Genomic DNA, 23075 nt, shown 5'->3' with positions numbered 1-23075 from the left:
GCGAATGTTTGGCCTGAACAACATTTAACAGAAAACATTCAATTAAATATTACGAAGCGGTTTTTTCCCTTGCCAAGATTGAAAAATGTTCTCGCTCAAAGAAGCACGAGCTGAAAGCCAAACATTACACGAAAAATTGTGTGTAAAATTAAAAAAAAAAAAGGAAAGGAGAATGAGAACTGGATGTTGGAAATAAATTGAGCAAAATGGTGGCAGCTACTTAAGTGAAAATATTTTTGCGCTTGTAATAACTTGGCTGCTCTAACCACAGTCTGGGCCTGGCTAAAAAGGAGAGCCCAAAAGCGCAACACGAAAGGCGCTTAAGTGCTGTGGCTTTTGGTTAGAGATGGGAAAAGGGAATTCATGAAGCTATGAATATCACGTTAATGTTGGTTTAAAATAAGTTTAATTATTTTTCTTGAGATTATTGGAATTTGAGATGCCACAATTATGTTCTTTAATGTTGAGTTTTTAATTAATAAGATAATTAAGAAGATTGATAAGATTACAGATTCCTTTATTTCCTAGAACTAAGTATCCTTTTCGTGCTGAAACTTACCAACGGAAACCCATCTCTAGGCAGGCTTTTTAGATCTCGACTGCATTCATACATATTTCGATTAAGCTCGTTCTTGGTCTACTTTGCCGAAAAACGGAAAGCGGAAATTTACACAAAGAAAGGATGTAGCACACGACCGGGCTGCGGCTATAAGACGGAATCGCAGCTGTAGCTGCATCTATGGCCCAGGGCCCAAGACCAAGACCAAGCCCAAGCCCAAGCCCAAAGTGGGCTAAAATTGTAGCACGAGTATGACTGACAGGCCATTAATTTTGGATTACCCGGCCAGGACCACCGACGGTTTCAGGCAAGATTCGTCGACAGGAGGCCACCGACAAAAAACTGCACATACATTTCGCTATGGCGGTGGCCCTTAGACGAGGCTGTTAAACATTTCATAATGCCTCGACACACATTTCGGCCGCTCCTTCGGTTCGGCGGTCGTTAACGTTAATGACAACTTAAGTGGTCATGTATAATTTCTGTAAATTATTGCCTACCTATGCAACAAACTGGTAACAATGAAGTGGCCCAAACATTGGTAAAAAGGTTTAAGGAGTTTACGAAGCTGAAGCTTTAATGTTAAACTCGTCTAAGTTGTAAGATTGTTTTGTGGGTACAAAAATATTATAATCAGAGGTCTAGACTTGTATCTAAGCAATCATCTTTAAAAACATAAATTAACTAAATACCAAAATCTAGAGTAGAAAATTTCTGACCTTCCTGGGGGCAACACGACACAATAATAACACCAGTCATGCCATAACAAAAGGCGACGACAAATCTAATTACATAATAAGCCTTTTAAGGGCTTACAAGCCGAAAAACGTAAAGTTTTCATGTCGACGATTGCAATGAAAGTGTCGACTCAGACACTTTTCTGCCATCAACAAGATGCCATCTAAGCCAGTAGATCCTCCCTCCAAAAAACCAAAATTCAATTAATGTAATTCAGTTGAACATGGAAACTAATTTGGCCACCTTTGGCTGAAAGGAAAATAAAATTGCGACTAATTAAGTAATGAATACAGAAGAAGAAAACTTGCAGAAAGTTTACAAGATGGTTGGGCCTTAACCCCTTACCAAGAAAGTAAATCATGTTCATCAACTTAAATATTAAAGGGTACTCGTAGGCATAAGTCAAGCAGTATAAATGTACAAATCTGGAGGCATAAATCACAATTTCTTTGCCATTAAGACGAGACCGCAAGGATTTGTGGCGACTCCGCTGAGTTTGTTGATGGCGAGGGAATCTGCCACAGTGTTTGGTGGCGAACACCAGCTGTGTCTGTGGCATTTATTCCTCGTTCCCGACATTTAGCCAAGAAAAAAGTTATAAACACTAAGGGTTTCCATAATTTACCAGCTTTATGGCCATATAACTTTAGGGCTAACAATAGTAAACCATCTCTCAAATTCTGTAAAAAATAACCTTAATTTTTAATTGAAATAAGTTTAGGTAAAAACAAATTCAATATTAACAACAATCGACCATATCCTCTCCCAACTTGATACCTTTCGCAATACTCTCCTTCAAGATGGGCAGCATAAACTTCAAGGCTTTCTGCTCCGCATCGTCCAATTCCGGCAGTCCGACATTATGCTTGATACCCTTGGGGCCCAGGATCAGTTGGGTAGCAAAGAACTGGGCCTCAGTCACATCCGATTCCACATAGGCACACTCCACTATACACTCTTTTGAGCCCATGATAGCCTTGATAAGAGAATTAACAAAGGTAGCTGCAGCGTGGGCCATTGATAGGGTAGCGGATCCCAGACCAGCCTTGGCATTGACCACCTCTGTGCCCGCATCTTGGATGCGATGGATCAGTGCATCTCGTTCCTTGTCGTTGCCCTTGTAGGGAGGATCACACTGTGAGAGTATGGGCAGGATAGTGCGACCGGTATGGCCACCGATGACGGGCAAATTGACATTTTGTGGACTAACATTAAGGATTTCACCAACAAAAGTCTTAGCTCGAACCACATCGAGGGTGGTAACTCCGAAGAGTCGATTCGGGTCATATGTACCTTTGGCCTTGAGAATAGTGGCCACGATGGGTACAATCACGTTGATTGGATTCGTGATGAAGGCGAGCATGGCTCCAGGACAAACGGCGCTGGCTGCAATTGCAACTTCGCAAGCCACGCTAGCATTCACGCCCACCAAATCCTCTCGTTTCATTCCGGGCTGTCGGGGCATACCTGCCGGAATCACCACTATATCCGCCTTTTCAATTGCCTTTTTTAATCCATCCTTTCCCTCGAATGGGCACACCGTAGATTTCGTATTGATATGCGATAGATCTGCAGCAACTCCATTAGTATTCTTTATGTCGTGCAGAGTTAGCACCGAGATGTGGGGATTCTGCTTGAGAAGAAGGGCGAGCGGTTGTCCGATTCCACCCACTGCACCCACAACGGCGACCTTAAGACCGCGCCTGCTGCTGCCAGCGCATCCATACTTGGGGGGAACAAGAGGCACTCTGCATACCTGGGTGAACAACCGAAGACTAAACATTTTTAAATTTTTATATAAACTGATCAAAGCTTATTAAGATTACTGTAGAAGGCAAAGGAGAATTCAAATGTACAGCAAACCAGATTTGATGTATTTGTAAAAAGTACTTCAGTCACTTCCATAACTCTCAATAAAATCTTATGTCTGGTATTTTTATAGTTTTAAGTTTGTGTTGGTTTGTATTCTACATGCAAATGTAATATTTTATAACATATGCAAGCTGGTCACTCTAAACTTTAAACTTAAAAACTTTACTAAGAAAATATATCACTTTATCATCAAATCAATTTCATTCCGAGAAAAATGTTTCTATTTGGAGGTATAAAATCCTTAACGAATATATCACCACGGAATGTTGTGGTCCGCAACTTCAAGGTAGCCATAGTTGGTGCTGGAGGAGGAATAGGGCAACCGCTATCGCTCTTGATTCGTCGAATTCCTGGCATTGATGAGCTGGCTTTACATGATCTCTCCGATACTAAGGGAATCGCTGCGGACTTATCGCATATCAGCCAATGGGGAAGAGTTTTAGCTTTTAAGGGCGATGAGGAACTGGAACCGGCACTGTGTGGAGCGGATGTAGTGGTTGTGGCTGCAGGTATGCCACGTCGCCCAGGAATGGAAAGAGATCAGCTAATGGCCGTCAATGGCGGTTTGGCAATCAAGGTTGCCACTGCCGTTGGCAAAGCCTCTCCAGGTGCACTCTTGGCTTTCATCACCAATCCCATCAACATGATTATACCAACGGCAGCGGAAGTCCTTAAGGCCCAAGGGATCTTTGATCCTCGTCGTCTCTTCGGTGTTACCGCTTTGGATGTAGTGCGTTCGGAAAAGTTTATAAGTGATTTTATGAACATTTCCCCGAATGGAGTAAACATTCCTGTGATCGGTGGCCATGCCGGCATCACAATTCTACCGCTCATCTCTCAGTGCAAGCCGGGTTTTAAGGGTACTTCCGAAGATATCGAAAAACTTACCTATCGCATCCAAGAAGCGGGAACAGAGATAGTCAATGCCAAGGCTGGCCTGGGATCAGCAACCCTATCTATGGCCTACGCCGCTGCAAGTTTCGTGGAATCCCTGATCCGAGGACTTAATGGTCAGGAGGACGTAGTCGACTGTGCCTACGTCGCATCGGAATTAACTGATGCACCTTTCTTTGCTAGTTCTTTGGAATTGGGAAAGTATGGAATTAAGAGTTATCCGCCACTTCCACAAATGAGTGACTACGAAAACGAGTCTTTGGAAAAACTACTACCTATTCTACGACAAAATGCCGACGAGGGTGTTGCTTTTGCGAGGAAGTGTCTAAAGGATATATCTCCTATTCCAGCAGCTTTGCCCTGAGATCAGAAAGATATAAATATATATTTTATACACATTAAATAACTTTACTTAAACACTTTCATGGCATTAGGGTTAAGAGTTGTGATGGCAAATCTTTAAATTCATTTGGTTTTATTTCTGTTTAAATTGCCGCAAATAAATTGCTTCCAAAATATATCTGTGGGCCACCGTATATCGTCTGGCAGTAAATTACATTTGCACTGAGACGCTTTCTGCTCGACCTGCTAACAAATTGCTTGGCCATCTTTGGCTCCTCAACATCCTTCCTTTCTATGCGATATGTGGCCCCCAAAAGTAGGCAGCAATTTTCTTCACTTTATTTCACACTCACAACATAAAAACGAAAAACACATTGGGTGTGTCCATTTTATCTTTTTGTTTCATACCCCTCCACCCTCTTCAGTGCCAACCACAAAAAAAGAATGAAAGTGGCTGGCCCAAAAACTTTCTTGCGACCCAGTTTCACTTTCACGAGGAGTTCACCTGGCCAAGTTTTAGTTTGAGCTTGGGTGTGAGTAATTCCACTATTGCGGCTGCATTTGTTGCTGCCACACAGTCTGACAACAAGATAAATTAAGCCCAGGCATTTCAGACAACATGTTGGCCAGTGGGCCACCTACGCCAAACAGAGAAACCAGAAAATGTATTTCCAAATAACAAAACATAAGCCAAGCTAAAGGTGTCTCAGTTAAGTGGCTTTCCAAGTCATTACTTTGGAGAGTTATATGTCGCTTAAAGATTCGAAAAATAATATTAAAAGGAACATGTGTTATTTCGGTTAAATTATAATCTATACAATATATTATTCAGATTTCCTTAATACAAAATATTTCACATTTCAGTGTACCTTTTTCGCCTATAACAATTTTCTTTGGTATATCATAAATTTCCACTTTCTGGCCTCCTGGCAATTTGTTGTCGTTTTGTGGCCATATATTTCATACGCAACACTTTCTGTTTATGGGTTAACTAATTGCAGGAAGAATCTAAGCCACATCAGCAAACAATTTTCGGCCGAACTACTTTCCTCGAGTTTTCCGTAGCACTCTTATTTCTGATTTGGTTTCGCTGCTGCTTTCTATTTATTTGGACACAAACTTTTTTGCGGGTCATGGCAAGTGTTTACCTGAGCATTGCGAAACTTTATTTATTAGCCCAAGTCATTTGGTCCCGAGTTCGCCTCTTCTGATGTTGATCTTTCCGGGCATATTAAAAAACTTGCGCCAAGTAGCAAAATCATAATACTAAAACTTGGTTTTTTTATTGGTGAATTTCGGTTGGCTTTTAGTTTCACTTTTATTAAAAGCAAAAATCTATAAATATTTAGTATACATAAAAGTTAAATAACTTTTTTGAATTTGAAAATTAATTCCTTCCACACAAGTTCTTTCTAAAAGATTTATTCGTCGCATCCTTTTTCGGACAAATGTGAACCCAAAATACGAATCTGAACAAGCTCGCTTCTCGCTTATCAAAACAAATAAATTCCTCGGGCTAAATGTGTTCATTTATCTTAATTTAGCAATTTAGAATGCCAAGCGGGGGAGCTGTAGAATAATTTTTCACACTATTTTCATAGATCCTTGTCAAAATAGGATAGCGCCTCAGGAAGCGCAGGAAGTCCGAGCAGCTGGTCTAAAGCTGGCCCAGACCGTTTAATTTCCATGGAGTTGGACATAAATTTCCCAGTTGGCTGTAATTTCTAGCCATGGGTTTTGGAAAAGGCAAACCTTTTTGTGGGAGTAAACAAGGAAACCAAAAGTTGCAGCTTGGAATTCGCATTCGATGCGAATTTATGGCCATTGCCCTCACCTTTGGCCAGATGTTTTTTTTTTTGGGTAATTTATTTCGTAAGCGGCCAAAACAAACACGTTAATTTCGCAAATTAGTAGCATGTGTTGTCCCCCCTTACCGTGGCTTAATTAGTTTAAAAGGCCCGACCGATGGATCGGATCGATAAGTCCACCAGTTGCGAGTTGTCTGAGGGTCCTTTGGTGGGCCATAACTTTGCTATACTTTTGCACTTGTCAGCGTCCAGGACGAAGGAGATGAATTGGAGCGGCTACTGCCAAGAGCTTCCTAGTCGATGTAGTGGCCCTTGGCTCGCGGATCTCCATAAATTCCTGGCCAAAAAGGCGATGGCTGCCAAAACTATTACTCACACTCCTCCTCCGCCAACGTCGACGGACGGATAATTCAAATTGTCCATTACGCGCAGCTGCCGCTCGATTTGAGTCCTTTGGCAATTGGCCGGGTACTCCCCGTACTAGCCGTGCCAACTTTTCCGCTTTTGTTTGTCTTCATAAATTTTACTTTCAAACCGGAGGGGAAAAAAAAGAAAATTTCAACTGAATTTAAGTCGCCTGTTTGGGGGAAAATTCGGTTGGCTAATTGCGAATCAACAGAAGCTGGACTAAAAAAAAAAAAATGAAATGCCAATGCCAATCAATAAAAACAATTGAAAACCAATCAGAGTTTAATTACCGCAACAAAACGCTGATGAGACGTCGACAGTAAACAGAAAATCCCGCACAAGGAGCGAAATCACCAAACCATAAATCAATAGCAAACAAAAACGCTTCTGGACAGAGGGGAGTGGTGGTTCGTACATATATATGTATTTATATCCTTGGGGCATGGAGTACACAGCAGTGAGCATGGAGCATATGAGGCGCAACCAAGTAGACCGCAGAATAAAGGCAACAATAAAAATTGGCAATAGGATGGACTCGTTAAAGTGTAGGGGCCATGAGGATGGCCATAAACAAAGAAGTAAACAAGCGCCCAAGTAGACATACACATACTCGGAACAACATGCAGGCATAGCATATATGAGTCTGTACATAAAAATGTCTCCTTGGGTGGACTTCCGCCGGAAATGGAGTGCAGAACGAGCAGCACTTGTCTGCTGATATCACCATCGATAGACGAGGCGCATAAAAGCCTGCTAACCAGCTCAAAGGCATCATCATTACGAGCTTGACACGAATATAAAATGAATAAATAAACAAATCATGTGGGACTTCTGGGAAAAAAGGAAATTTATGCTTAGAAAAGTATCATATCTTTTAATATGACTTTCATCATTTGGTGATTATCCTGTTTGATTTTTGTGACAAATCTTAGAACACAAATTAAAATCATGTTTATGATTTATTTTTATGTTCCATTACTTAAAATTCAAATAAAGCTATCATAATCATGAAGTAGTTAAGCAATTTTTGCTATTTTAGAAATTTTGGTCGTTTTCGTACTAACCCGACTTCATGATTTCTCGTCTTACACCAGCAGATGGTTTTTCCCAAGACTTGATTAAATATTGCTCAATAAGGTCCAGCAATTTGGCCCCCCAAAGACCACTAGCTGTTTTCTTTGGCAATTCAGTCTTAGTTTAATACAGGATGCAGTTGCACGACTATATGAAGTATATAGACATGGCTTGCTGGATGGCATGCATACCGCGATACCAATGGACAGGTCGGACCGCAGACAGAAAATCATATAGTTTGGCGAAAAAGTCTCTCTTCATATTTGGAGTCATTTGTTTGATTTATCAGATTTTTGGACAAATTACCTATTTGTATAAAAATGGACGAAAGGAACAGGATACGGAAACTTTTGTTGCAGTAATATCGGAAACGTTCGGTTCTTTAATGCTAACCACTGTCGGATTTGCTAATATATATGCCTTGATGAAGAATCGTCATCAAATCGAAATAATGTTCGAGGAGCTCCATAAGATATATCCGAGAATCAGGGATAAGCACTTTCGCTGCCAGCACTACTACGACATGGCCATTCTAATCATGAAAATAGAGTTTATGTTTTATATGGTCTTCTATGTGTACTACAATAGTGCCCCTCTTTTCGTGCTTTATTGGGAATACCTACAGGAAGAACAGGATTTAAGTTTTAAGATGCAAACTAACACTTGGTTTCCTTGGAAAGTCCAGGGCTCAACCATCGGATTTGGTATGGCTTTACTTAGTATATCGTTGGCATCCTTTGTGGGCGTTGGCTTTAGTATAGCCACCCTGAATATTGTCTGCATTTTTACTTTCCAACTGAAATTGCACTATGATGGCATGGCAAGTCAGTTAATGGATCTTGATTCTCGTCAGTCTGGAGCCCATGAGAAGTTGAGGAATCTGATAGCTTATCACTTTCACATTCTTAAAATGGGGGACCAGTTCAATCAGATCTTAAACTTTATATTCGGGAGCAGTTTAGTTGGTTCGACTATTGCCATTTGTATGACAAGCGTGGCTGTACTTCTGCTGGACGTGGGATCTGCCTTTAAGTACATAATCGGACTGATTGCCTTTGTCCTTTACCACTTCGTCATCTGCTATATGGGAACTGAGGTCGCTTTCGCAGTAAGTATGACACGTGTTCATATATTTTTAAGATAATTTTACTGCTAAGTATCTTAAGACTCTACCATATGGCAATCTGAACAGTTGTCTGTTCTCAGGGAGCCCAATATAGTTGCTTAAAAATTACCCAATTAGACCTGCAGACTGACGAACTCATATAAAAGACCTTACACTTCCGGGCAATATCAAGTCCCTCGTAGCTTAGAACAGAATGCAGTTGATTGACAATATAAAGTATATAGACACAGCCTGTAGGTTGGGATGTGTACCACTCTACGAATGGATTGGAGGACCAAGAAAGAGGGATCAATTAAATCTGGTCAGAAAATATCTGTTCTTACTTGGTTGCGGCTTTTTGGCCTATCAGATTTTCGGCATATTAACTTATTGGTTTCTTTTTGGCCGAACTGAGAAGGATACGATTAAGTTTGTAAGCGAACTTTCGGAAACATGTGGATCGCTTATGTTAATCTTTGTGGCGAGCAGCAATGTCTTAGGACTGACAATAAAGCGTCCTTATATACTGGCCATGTTTGGGGAGTTCCAAAAGCTCTATCCAGATCCAAGAAATAAGAACTATCGATGCCAGCACTACCAAGAGATGGCGATTCTTACAATGAAGTTTCAGTTTATATTCTATATAATCTTCTATTTATATTACAATGGTGCACCGCTGTTGCTCCTCCTGTGGGAGTATGTTATGGATAAACAGGAAATGAGTTATAGGACACAAACGAATATGTGGTTTCCTTGGAGGGTTCAAGGTTCACCATTTGGCTATGTGATGGCTATCCTTATCCAAGCTTTTTCATCGCTTTTGGGAGTCTGCTTTACTGTAAAAACTTTAAATATCGTTTGCATATTTACCTTCCAACTGAAAATGCACTGCGATGCACTGGCAAGTCAGCTAATTTGCTTAGATTCCCGTCAATCTGAATCCAATGAGAAGTTAAGGATCTTAATCGCCTACCATTGTCGCATCTTTGAACTAATGGAGAGAATTAATTGGATTTTGAACCCAAGTTTCCTGAGCAGCCTCATTTTGTCCACCATTGCCATTTGTATGACCAGTGTGGCTATCCTGCTGCTCGATTCGGCATCTGCCTTTAAGTATATCAGTGGCCTAGTGGCATTTGTCCTCTACCACTTCGTCATCTGCTATATGGGCACTGAGGTCACCAAAGCGGTAAGTAATTAATTAAGTTAGTATACTAAAAAATGGAGTTTTAACTTATTTTCCCTGGCCGGAGTGTTGTTTTCAACGATTGCCATTTGCATGTCCAATGTGGCGGCTCCTTGATTTGTGATCTGTTATTAAATACGGAAATGGTTTAGTTCCTTTTATTTGCTATAACTTTGTTACCTGCTACTTGGGCACTGAACTTGCATTGGCGATCAGTTTTTAAATAACTATTATATTTACAAATTATTTTTGCATAATACAAATATTATTATGAAGTATAACCGTTAATGACGGTTATGATGTTACCCCTTTTCAAAAATGCGAAAATCGCCCTGTCCCGAATTGAGTCTCAAAATATCAGTATTTTCCTCATTACAAAGCCAAAGATGATCGTATCATGGAATGTTATATCTTGTTGAGTTCGTAATTAAATTCCCCGTCGAACTGTGTACCACACTTAAAAAGTGAGTTTTTTCAGATTTTTCAAAAATGCGAAAATCGCCCTGTCCCGAATTGAGTCTCAAAATATCAGTATTTTCCTCATTACAAAGCCAAAGATGATCGTATCATGGAATGTTATATCTTGTTGAGTTCGTAATTAAATTCCCCGTCGAACTGTGTACCACACTTAAAAAGTGAGTTTTTTCAGATTTTTCAAAAATGCGAAAATCGCCCTGTCCCGAATTGAGTCTCAAAATATCAGTATTTTCCTCATTACAAAGCCAAAGATGATCGTATCATGGAATGTTATATCTTGTTGAGTTCGTAATTAAATTCCCCGTCGAACTGTGTACCACACTTAAAAAGTGAGTTTTTTCAGATTTTTCGTAAAATTTTATGATGTTACCCCTTTCCAAAAATGCGAAAATCGCCCTGTCCCGAATTGAGTCTCAAAATATCAGTATTTTCCTCATTACAAAGCCAAAGATGATCGTATCATGGAACGTTATATCTTGTTGAGTTCGTAATTAAATTCCCCGTCGAACTGTGTACCACACTTAAAAAGTGAGTTTTTTCAGATTTTTCAAAAATGCGAAAATCGCCCTGTCCCGAATTGAGTCTCAAAATATCAGTATTTTCCTCATTACAAAGCCAAAGATGATCGTATCATGGAATGTTATATCTTGTTGAGTTCGTAATTAAATTCCCCGTCGAACTGTGTACCACACTTAAAAAGTGAGTTTTTTCAGATTTTTCGTAAAATTTTATGATGTTACCCCTTTCCAAAAATGCGAAAATCGCCCTGTCCCGAATTGAGTCTCAAAATATCAGTATTTTCCTCATTACAAAGCCAAAGATGATCGTATCATGGAATGTTATATCTTGTTGAGTTCGTAATTAAATTCCCCGTCGAACTGTGTACCACACTCAAAAAGTGAGTTTTTTCAGATTTTTCGTAAAATTTTATGATGTTACCCCTTTCCAAAAATGCGAAAATCGCTCTGTCCCGAATTGAGTCTCAAAATATCAGTATTTTCCTCATTACAAAGCCAAAGATGATCGTATCATGGAATGTTATATCTTGTTGAGTTCGTAATTAAATTCCCCGTCGAACTGTGTACCACACTTAAAAAGTGAGTTTTTTCAGATTTTTCGTAAAATTTTATGATGTTACCCCTTTCCAAAAATGCGAAAATCGCTCTGTCCCGAATTGAGTCTCAAAATATCAGTATTTTCCTCATTACAAAGCCAAAGATGATCGTATCATGGAATGTTATATCTTGTTGAGTTCGTAATTAAATTCCCCGTCGAACTGTGTACCACACAAAGTGAGTACCAAAAGTGAGTTTTTTCTGATTTTTCGTAAAATTTTATATTCATATTAATATTAACATATTTAATAACAGACATGCCAACTTAATAAAAACTAGCCAAAAATGTTATGCCCGCGAAGTTTAAATTGAACATTTTAGAAACTATTTTACATCTTGTTTTAACGATAGACATTTTGAAAGGAATCAATGATATATCAGAATTTATAGAATATTGCATATGGGGGCTAAGAAGCTGTTTTCTTCCTAGCTAATTTGATTTCGAATATATTAATAATCTGCTTCCAAATTATCCTGACTAAGTGCTTCACATTATGAATTTCAAATTGAAAAAACCTCCTAAAAGACTAGGACAGTTGCACATTCCCACAATAGATTGTCAATTACAATATTTTACAGCAGAATATGGCAGTACGCTACCATTCACTAATCCCTCAAGACCAGATGGAGTTAGAGGACTTTATGTGGTATCAGGACCTAGTGTGTCAGGTGTCCCAACTTCCAAGATTCGAATGGAGTGGGAGACGATTCGCGAGTGTCGAACGGAACCTAGCAAAACGCATAATCTTTTTATGTGAAGCAGTAAATCTGTTATATCACAATATTGGATGCATTATGTACGGCTATTTCGTTGTTGAAAATACACATGATCCGATTGAGTATTTAGCAGAAATGGCTGCCGTGGGCAGCATGCTTGGTTTTACCATTTTGGGAACTCTCAACTTATGGCAGATACTGAAACTTAAGCCACATGTTGAAGAACTATTGAAAGATTTTGAAGAGCTGTTTCAATTTGCAAAACAGAAACCATATCGGACAAGGCACTATCACGAGTCATATACGAGTTATGTAAAAATATGGTTTATTATCTACACATTTTCCGTTGTCTACTACAATTTACAACCTTTTATTCTCATGATTTGGGAACATCTGAAGGACTCACCAGAATTGAGCTATCAGATTCAGAGCGGCACCTGGTATCCATGGCGGATTCAAGGATCTATTACTGGCTTTCTTGTAGCGATAATCTGTCAGGGTTTTTCGTGCCAAGTCATCATGTGCTCCATTTTGCTTAGCCAGTTTCTAATAAGCTTCTTTGGCATCCAATTGGAAATCCATTTTGATGGTTTGGCCAGTCGACTTAAAGGCATTGATGCACGATATCCCATCGCCAGGGATCAGTTAACATATCTTATAGTGTATCACAGTAAATTATTTAATCTGGCGGATAGAGTTAATCGATTGTTCAACTTTACGTTTTTCGTAAGCTTCTCGCTATCCATAATTTCCATGTGTTTTTTGGCCAATTGCATGACCATGTTTGATTTGGTTTCGGGCTTTAAACATTTGCTTGGACTTCTCATATTCTTGATCTACAATTTTTCTATGTGCAGGAATGGTACCCACTTGATTTATGCGGTAAGTTCTTAAGGGGCTAAGAATATTTTATTAAATATATGTGAGGTGACGTTATGGGCAACAGTTGGCAGCCCTACAAAATATCGAATAGAGTCGTGTCGAGAAGAAGTCCAGCACTAAGAAGTAAAAATGTAAATAAGTATATTTCTTATATTAAGAACTTTGCAAGTTTCATCACTTTAAAGTTTTGCAAGGATTTTAACGAGAACAATGTAGAGCCTCGTCCTTTGCACACAGATTTATAATTGACATAATAATCCAATTATAAGAGTTGCATGTTCTCGGTACATTATCGCTGGTAGGCTGTTTGCTTAATTTTCCCAATTTTTTTCATGAAAATTCCAATTATTAACTGGTCGTCAGAGCGATGTAATACAAGGCCTGTGTGCACTTTAAGGACATGGTATGTCGATGGGATTTAATGCTAAAAACAAGAGGAAACGCTATAGTCGAGTGCCGCGACTATAAGATACCCGTTACTGTTTTACACAATTTTAAAATATTAATTTTGCTAGTGGAAATTCACAAGGCGCCACCTATTGTCAGAGGAAGTATGTTGAGTATGCTTATAGTGACGTCACTGCCCATGTGGAGCCTTATAACCTTAATTTCTTCATAAATAGCGAAATAATGTTCCGATTTGAAAAATCTTTTGTTAATCGATAGATATTAACAGAAATAAGTCACACAAGGTCAAACGAAGGCATTCATAATAATATTATAGACTCCACAGTTTTCCGCGGTTTGTGGGCGTTACAGTGGGCGTGGCCGGATGCAACTTCGTGGCAAGTTGCAGAGGCATCTCCTAAATACGTGTTCCTAAGCAAAATTGTGTAGCTTTTATAGTTTTTGAGATTTTTGCATTTTTGGTTTTTCGGGTTTTGTGGGCGTTAGAGTGGGCGTGGCGTGATCGGAAAAAAACAATTCGCATTGGGAGCATCATAGAAACATACATGCTTGATCCGAACTTTCTATATCTTATAGTTACCGAGATATCAGCTTTTCTAGAAAATCCGAAAACCGTCTTTTGAGCCTTGTGGGCGTATGGGTGGGTGTGGCCGGATAGTAGTAGCACTATAAGATACGCTGTCATATTAAGATTATACTTTCTGAATTTCAACTTTCTATCTGCAATAGTTCCTGAGATTTTAGCAATTTTAGTTTTTTGCCATTTGTGGGCGTTAGAGTGGGCGTGGCAGGATGCTGTAATAAACTTGCGCTGTCCCGGGACCTCAAGAATCTTCATGCCTAATCTCAGCTTTGTATCTGCTATAGTTCCTGAGATCTCAGCGTTCATACGGACGGACGGACGGACGGACGGACGGACGGACGGACGGACGGACGGACGGACGGACGGACGGACAGACGGACATGGCTCTATCGACTTCGCTATTGATCCTGATCAAGAATATATATACTTTATAGGGTCGCAAAAGCTTCCTTCTATCTGTTACATACTTTTCATCGAATCTAGTATACCCTTTTACTCTACGAGTAACGGGTATAATTAAATAAAAGTTACAGAGAGACCAGGAATATAAGATTTTTCAGTATTCCCTAGTTTTTGGTAACCTTTCTGAATACTGTAAAGTTTTTGAACAGTTTAGTTAAGCTAATTAAAGATTATATACAGTTATTTGCTAATGCTTCCCTCTTTTTTCAGAGCGACAAAGTTTTGCCAGCTGCCTTTTATAACAATTGGTACGAAGGAGATCTTTCTTATCGAAGGACGCTGCTTATCCTAATGATGCGTGCCACGAAGACTTATACTTGGAGAACCTACAAGCTGACACCGGTATCCATAACCACCTATATGGCTGTGAGTTTTTCTTGGATTTTAATAATATGTTACTTAAAGGTTTTCAAATTCTTGCAGACTTTGAAATTTTCTTACCAAATGTTTACCTGCGTGCGATCCATGAAATAAAAAGAAAAAGGAGGATGAAAAAGAGTTAAGATCTTAATATATATCAGTATAAAAGCAAAAAAGAATTAGAAATCTGTAGAACGATAACTTACCTTATTCTGCTTATAAATGATTTATAGTTGTTGGAAAAATATATCTAATCAAAGTATAAAGTAAAATTAGAAGTAGGAAGTATTGAAACAAAAACTAAATTATAAACCTTTATGTAGAATGCTATTCAACTTCAACTTCAACTTACCTAAAACAAAATATTGTTTTTATAAAGATATTTAATCGAAATACTAATAAATACGTTTAAAATAAATGTAATTTTCTGGGAATAAATTAATATTTCTTTAAAGAAATCTTACTTAATAGGCGTCGATCTAGAACTTTACAAATTTCTCTTTAATATAATTACAAAAATAAATAACTTAACATTTATTTTATGCCCGCTGCTAATTAAAAATTCCCTAAATTTGTCAGAAACCCCAAAGAGTTGACCCAGTAACTTCCTCACACTCAATGGCCCAACAATGCAAAAATGAAAAACAGAAATAACAAGGAAACCCCTGAACAAAGCAATTTAAGACAGGATGAAAGACAAAAACCTCGGGTTTTGCGAATATGGAAGGATATTTGAAAGGAAGCCAACTAAGTGCCCGCTTCAGTGCTCTTTCTGGCTGGCACTAAGCAAACTTATTAAAGCCAGACAAAGGTTGTCAGGGTCGCAGGTTTTTCATTGTGGGTGAAGTAGGAGGATGGTTGTGTGTCCAACTTTTCATTTGGGAAATGCAAGAGCGTAAAATTAAGTTCTTTGCTAAAAATTGTTGGAAATTATGTACAAGTCACCTGGCCGTACCTTCTTCTTCGCCATCTGGCGGATCCGGGGGGCTGGGACGTCGTCCGTCATATGCTGGGGCTGAGTGGCTGTGATGGGTGTGATTATCACGTCGTTATCCTGGATCAGTGGCAACAGCGTTACCATCGTATTTTGCACACCTCCATCTCCAGCTTTCTTCGACCACCCCCCCTCACTTGCCACGCCTTTATCTTCTTCTCGGACCCTTGTCCTTGTTTTATATAATAACATTTTAATTCCCTTAATACACGCTACGCTGCCCGCAAAGCCAAACAAACTGAAGGACCGCCCAGAATGCTGTTGCTGTCTCGTCGCTGCTGCCTGTTTTTGCTGGCCTGTTTTTTGGCTCTCAAGTTGGCCAAGAATTTTGATGTTTTTTCGGTTAGTTTGTTTGTGCGTGCAAATCATTAATCATGAACAGCGCATATTTATTGTTCTGCTTTCGATGACAGCTTTTTGCTGGCCATGGATTTTGCACGTTCCATTTAAGGCCCAGGCTCTTGCCTCGATTAAAGATTTAATATTTAAAGTGTTGGAGCTGGAAAAACTGCAAAATTGTATTATTTTTTAAGATAAGTTATACGTATTTTATGAAATTTCTTGTTATAACCTCTGATCTTGGTCATATTTTGAGGCACTATTAACTTTTCAATTTATTTTCCAAACCTTAAACTTTAATCCCTAACTATCGGCATAAATTCTCATCCCAGTGATTATATAGGCTAATTGCAATCGGGGATCTTTAGTTCTACTAAGCCCTTCCAGCTGACAGCTCACAAAAGCACGTTTGGCAGTTAATTGAGTCATCAGCTTAGACAACAGCCGGGGTGGCCATATGAAAAAGATTGTGAATTGCCCAATCATGTGGAAGTGACTGCCAAGACCTTTAAAGTACACACACATCCCAGTATGCCCAGAACAATGGCCAAAGGAATAGAGAGAAATCTGGCCAGAGGAGCACATCCTACGCCCGCCCACATACACACAGAGAATCGACAGTTTGTAGAAAAATTGACATAGGACCAGGACTGGAGGGGGTATACAGCTGCAGGATCATCATTGCAGGCCTTGTTGTTTACTCTGGGCTCAGGACCCTTTACCCCCGCAGAAGTCCAAGTCCAAGTCCTGACCATAGCCTTGATAAGTTTTTAGCAAACAAAAGCGGCTCGTTACAGCAACATGGGTCTTGGGAATTGGTCGGGTGAACCCCAAAACAAACCGAACTGAGCCAAACTGGCCCAAGCTGCGATGTGCATTTAAAATTGCATACACAAAACACGAAAATTCCCACAGCCCGGCTGCCAGAGTCAAAACCACAAAATGTACTCAAACAACATGTCTCAATTTCGTAGCTAAACTTGCCCCCATTTCGGTGGATCGAGGATATGGTGGAAGGGATGGCTGAGAGGGTATATGTGGTCTTGGCTGAATCACCCGAAATGGTAATTGAAAATGTTATGTAAGATTGGTGGACGGGGGGGTGGGTTCGTTCTAGCGATATTGTGGTCCAGAGAAACGGCAGAACATAATTGGCTTTGGCTTGGTATCGTTTAAAAGTTATAGACTAGATTGCAACAAACAGTCTTCTCCTGTGGCTATTTTGGGGAAATGCTTGGTTGGTTGGTTGGTTGGTTTGAAGGTGGAAGGTTCTAAGGGATGTGGTTTTAAGTAATAGAAGTTGTTAGCAATTAAGAAAGCAACTTCTGTTGTACCTTTCTCTTTAAATAATTGTTTTTATCGCCTAACTTTCCTTTTAAATTGAAATCTACTTAAAAAGTCTCTTTAACTTTAGAAAAACTCGCAACCATAAATTCTTTTTCAATATTCCACTGCCCTGCCTAAGTGAGAGCACTTACAAAAGCTAGTCCGTTGTCCATCAATTACTTAGCCTTATCTGCCGAGGCCATATGGTGTCGCCCCAACTTGGGCACAAAAAAAAATGTAATAACAACGAGATGGCGAAATTTTTACACACAATTTAGACACATTTCCGCACGTAGTTGGGTCCAAAGCCTAAGCTCCATGAGCTTCATAACGCCAAGCGGGAAAACAAAAGCCAAAGCCAAAGCCAAAGAGGAAAAACCACCACTGCGGAAAACGTCAAGAAATGCGACTGAGAGGAAATAATGTTAGGGGGCTTTTCAGGAAAAGAAGAATTTAATGCTCTCTCTATAAAGCTTATTAACTATTCTTCACTTTATAAAACTCTAACTTAAATCTAAAGTAAAAATAAATGATATAAAAGTAAATATTTATCCTTACAGAAATAACTAATAATTTTCATAATAATTTCTTAAAGTGTATCCAAAATTCTGTATTATCCCATAAAAAAGCGATGTAATGGCATGGTTTTATTTTAGCCAAGGCCTACTACTTGAAATAGCGCCCACCAAAAAATCTGTTAGCATTTGTGTCTATTAAGCACGAGCAATAAACTTCATAAATTTCACAAATTAGAATGATTAAATTTCATGTCCATGTAATTTCTAGCCAGCAGACGTGCCCACAGCTTTTGGGGTAATCAAATTTTTCACTGCCCCCTCCCCCAACGAACGAAATTAATGGAAAGTGATTTGGCAAAAGGCTAGGGTCAACACCTTTGATCTGCCGGCTAAACGCAAATACAATGGCCTGTCATCGGTGGGCTTAATCTAGCAATTGAATAATGTTTGGCGATCTATCTTGACGGGGTAATCAGGTTTAAAAACTCGTCACTTTTACAAGCATTTACAGTAGATATTGCTTAGGGGTAACAAATACATATTAATAAATGTAAAACCTAAGTGATTTCCCATTTGATGTAAGTGAAATTATGTAAGATAAATTATTACTTTTTTTCAATTTAATTTAAATTGATTTTAACCTGTTTTTTTTTTTGGCTTAATAGCACTTTGACTATAAGTAATGTCTACCGTTTATCGAGCATATAGCATGCGGCAATTGCCGTTTGTTCGGAAGCGACGAAAATTGGTCATATGATGTCCGGCGATAATTATTGTCAATTTATTGAATGCTCATTATTGAAATATCACTCATACGCCACAGTGGCATGCTAATAAACCCATTGAAACGAACGTTCGATGTCCGCAGTGAACTTTTAGGGCCGCAACCGCAACGCAGTTGCAACATTTGCATGTGTGTGTGTGAGTGATAAATGTTGCTGTATACAGTGGGGGTCACAATAATAGTACCTACTAAAAGGGGTAACTTTAATATCTTTAATGTTGAGAAAAATTAATTAAAAGGAAAGCAAAGAAACGGATTTAAACTTTTATAATAAAAGTAAGTTAACTAAGAGAAACCTTAAAGCTAGCTTACTAAATTTTTGATTTCCTTTAATATTTCTAAATGATATTGCTATTATTTTAGACCGCAATGTAAATAGTGCTGTATCAGTAGTGAGTGTCAGGTCGTGTCTATGTTGCTGCGGACAGGATGACCGCGCAATCACGATGACGATGCCACCTATTTCCAATTACCGATGATGCTGAGCGAGCACCAGCGACACATCAACCCACCGTCCTGGCCATGATTGATTGCAACAAAACCAGATTTTGGTTACTGTCATTTAAGCGCCAACTAACTTTCGAGTTGGCCAACACCCAAATCGAACCTCTATATGGCCTGGTCCATACGACCAACGTCGTATGTTTAATGCACGGGATAATTTTAATTGCGAACCGGCTGCATTTTTAATTAAACGCAAAATTAAAAAATTGATTGCTTTTTGACGCCATAACTTACATGGCGATAATGCCTGCTGCTTGCTCCTGCTGCCTAGAGCCAGTCGACTTTAGTATCTGTGTGGCATACTTTCCCACCGTTTAATATTATAAAATTTTAAATCGAAAAAGAGCAGTATGAGAAAAAACTAAATAAAAACAAAAAAAAAAAAAAGAAGAATGCAAGTGGTTATATAAAATTTGCATTTGCGTGGCACATGCGATGTGCGGATAAAGTTTGGCTATTTCTGGCTGGTTGTGTAGGTTCTTTTTTTTTTTTTTGCGACTCCTGCCAGCCGGAAGTAAAAGGTTTTAAGCGGAAGTGCGCAGAGTTGCAGCGACATATTGTGTTTTCGTATATGCATATGTGTGTGTGTGTGTGTGTGTATATGTAATTATATGGTAAATGTTGCGGAGACATGCAAAGCGACTCTTAGTTTGGCTGCTAGTTTGTTTTTTGAACGAGGTTAAATGAGGTTTAGGAAAAATATTCGAAACTGTTACGGGCAGTTCCTTAAACATTTTTATAACCCCTCATGGTGGTCCATAAAGATTATGCTGAATTTTAAATAAATAAAAGTATTTTCAGCTGGTCATTTCTTTTTTTTTTATTTCAATACAAGATTGATTGCGTTTGAATTGCTGATTAAATTAAGCATGCAAGAATGGTGATTTACATCAGGGTTTTGTTGTCCGGCTGACTTGCATTTATTACTCCTCCATCGAACCAATGACCATTAACATATAAATGCACCGACTCACCAATGGACCGTTTTTGGTATTTAATTAATGCAATTTTAATATGGCAAATTAATGAATTTTAATTCGTTCGACCAGCAACCGCACGGCGGCATTTAGTGAGGAAGATAAAAAAAAAGAAATAAAGCTGAATGCAAGGACATTGTCAATATGCCAACTGAATGCACTTGATTAATTTGTAAGAATTCTTTAGTCCCGCTTATTAATATTAATAGCTTCCCAATAACATTATTGAAAAAATGCATATAAATATTTGCAGCAATGAGTAGCCACTTAATCAAGTCGATTTCAATATTTGCTGTCAAATTGATTAAAATTTTAACAAAATAACTTTGATATTCGATCATAGAGTGTTATCTGATCCTTGTCGTAGATTTTTGTACTTACAATTTTGTATAAATTATATAAAAATATTATTCAAAAAATGGGTAAGATCTTTAAGCGAATTGGACCAACAGTGATCAAAAAAAGAGAGGATGAACCCAAGCTCCATGAGCCTCAGTTCATGTACGAAAGGTGGCAAAAGTTTATGCCACATTTGCGTTTCTCTCACATACCGCTCTACAAGAAGGTATCGATTTATAAAAGAATAGAACTCGTTCTTGAAAAAAACATTGGTCCTCATGTCTTTGTGATTATTGGCGATTCCCTCTACAAGTGCCAGCTCTGGGTACTTCGCAGCTTCTCTAAACGTTTAAAGAACAATATCAAGCAAAACGACTACATTAAGATACCCGAGGAAGTGATTGACAACGAGTTGTTTGAGATAATCTACGTCTGGATGACCTCCAATAAGGTATATTGTCCCTTGGGTAGGTTGTTGGATCTTCTAAATGCAGCAAAATATTTGAAGTGCATGAACTTGGCTGAGGACATCTTTCAGTGCCTTAACGATCATAGGTTTTTCAACGAACTAATGGCATTTAGGTGCTTTTTGGAGGCCAAACAAAGGGGCATCACTCCATTGGCTGATTCCATGCTGTACAGGGTGGACAAGAGCTTCTTGGTTCTGGTAGGTACGGAGGAGTATCTTAATCTGGATATCAATGACCTTTGTAAACTGCTCAGTTCAAATAGCTTGGCTGTGCAGACTGAGATTGAGGTGAGGTCTTTGGCTGAAAAAAGATAATTTTTATTTAATTTTATTTTCATTTTATTTATATGACTTACAGGTTTTTTATTCAGCACTTTTATGGCTGTATTCGGATTTTCAGAAGCGCAAACAGTATATTGGTTTAATCTTAAATCTAATAAGATTTACTATAATGCCACCTGAATTTCTTTTTAATTGGACGAAAAATCTCCAGGATCTGCGGCCAGAACTTGCTAATCATCTCTGTCACCAGTTCTATAATGCCATGATAGTCCAGCAGGAGACATTTATTGGTAGCTACACGTCAAAGTTTTATGGAAACTTAAATCGTAATTGGATGCGGGATCCCAAATGTCCTTACTATAAGCATCTTCATAGGAAATGCTACTCCGAAGTGACCGTAGAAGCATTTCTTTATTATCTAACACTTATTCAGAAATCATCGGATGACTTTATAGATCGCTTGGAAATCTTCGGAACTATATGCAATGGTCAAATAGTCTTTACTGGTTACGATAATGAGAAGTTGCCGTTGTACAAGTCCTGGGAATCGAATGGTGGTAATGAAGAAACCAATGAAGATAAGTTCCTAGATGACTTTGTAGAGTACAAGTCTTTGAAATCGAATTATAATATTAGCCAATTGGAACTTTCTGATACTGATACTGAAATTGAGGATTTAAAACCTCCAAGCCCGAAGGTGGCAGAAGTGGCTGCCAAAGAAAGCGTTCAGCGTGCTGCGGATAACGAAGATCCCTGGCAACCGAATTTCGTAAATGTTCATGAAAACCATTTCTTAACAAAAGTCACCACAAAATTAATAGAAAATTTAAATAATGTTTTCAAATGTGACTCCGACATGGATTCTGACTCGGACTCGGACTCCTCTAAGAGCTTTATTAAAGATGATTCTTTAGAATCCGGTAAGGAAATCCCTGAAGATAACGATACAGATTCCGATAGAGAAACCAGTGCAGATTCCTCTAAGTATAGCTCAGACTCTTCTGACAGTATCCCAACCGAAAACATTAAGTCTAAAGAATCAAATATAGAGGCCAAATGATGAGAGCCAAATAATGAGTATTTTTGAAATAAATTATAATTTTCCTTCACACTTGCATAATATTTACTTTTGGCTGAGATTGGGTTAAATTTCGCACATCTCGCCATGGAAAATTCTATGTTTTTTTTTGGACCAAACAAGGAAGCACTTAAATTGGGCGTAACAAAATGTCTGACACGCCAATTATTTTGCTTTTTATATAGGACAGACAGAAAGACAGACACTCTGACTCTACTCCTGTTTGTTGGTGTAACTACTCCTCCGGATCCTGGCAGTTCCTCTGCTTTTACTGTTCTGCGTGTTAGTTTTTATATATACGAGTTAGTATGCGGGTGGCTCTGTCTCCCTTTCCCTGGGTTCGAGGGAAATTTTCTGCTGCTTGCTTTTTAAGTGGTTTTATTGTTCACTTGTTTGTACTGCTTGTTACAACTTCGTTACTTTATTTTCATTCGCATTTTCCTTTACATATTGGTTTAAAAGTCAGTGAGCCATG

At 38.8% G+C, this 23075-nt stretch overlaps 4 protein-coding genes across 4 annotated transcripts; 3 read left to right on the top strand and 1 right to left on the bottom strand.

The window, feature by feature from the left end:
• Positions 1-1975: 1975 nt before the first annotated feature.
• On the bottom strand, positions 1976-3182 carry LOC108113988 (malate dehydrogenase, mitochondrial). The gene has a single exon (XM_017224730.1). It carries the CDS (start codon positions 3078-3080, stop codon positions 2037-2039), a length of 1044 nt encoding a protein of 347 aa, XP_017080219.1. The 5' UTR covers positions 3081-3182; the 3' UTR covers positions 1976-2036.
• Positions 3183-3304: 122 nt separating this feature from the next.
• LOC108113989 (malate dehydrogenase) lies at positions 3305-4592 on the top strand. The gene has a single exon (XM_017224731.1). It carries the CDS (start codon positions 3384-3386, stop codon positions 4425-4427), a length of 1044 nt encoding a protein of 347 aa, XP_017080220.1. The 5' UTR covers positions 3305-3383; the 3' UTR covers positions 4428-4592.
• A 3236-nt stretch (positions 4593-7828) lies between these two features.
• LOC108114044 (putative odorant receptor 69a) lies at positions 7829-15104 on the top strand. Its single transcript, XM_017224792.1, has 4 exons — positions 7829-8803; positions 12203-13177; positions 14841-14996; positions 15054-15104. Exons 1-4 carry the CDS (start codon positions 7829-7831, stop codon positions 15102-15104), a joined length of 2157 nt encoding a protein of 718 aa, XP_017080281.1.
• A 5746-nt stretch (positions 15105-20850) lies between these two features.
• Positions 20851-22582, top strand: LOC108113938. Its single transcript, XM_017224646.1, has 2 exons — positions 20851-21528; positions 21599-22582. Exons 1-2 carry the CDS (start codon positions 20851-20853, stop codon positions 22580-22582), a joined length of 1662 nt encoding a protein of 553 aa, XP_017080135.1.
• The last annotated feature ends 493 nt before the right edge of the window (positions 22583-23075 follow it).

Source organism: Drosophila eugracilis, unplaced genomic scaffold (genome assembly GCF_018153835.1).
Source record: "Drosophila eugracilis isolate 14026-0451.02 unplaced genomic scaffold, ASM1815383v1 contig_2154, whole genome shotgun sequence".
Classification (NCBI taxonomy): Eukaryota; Metazoa; Arthropoda; class Insecta; order Diptera; family Drosophilidae; genus Drosophila; species Drosophila eugracilis.
Note: the sequence above shows the minus strand (reverse complement) of the source record. Positions and strands in the feature narration are given on the sequence as shown.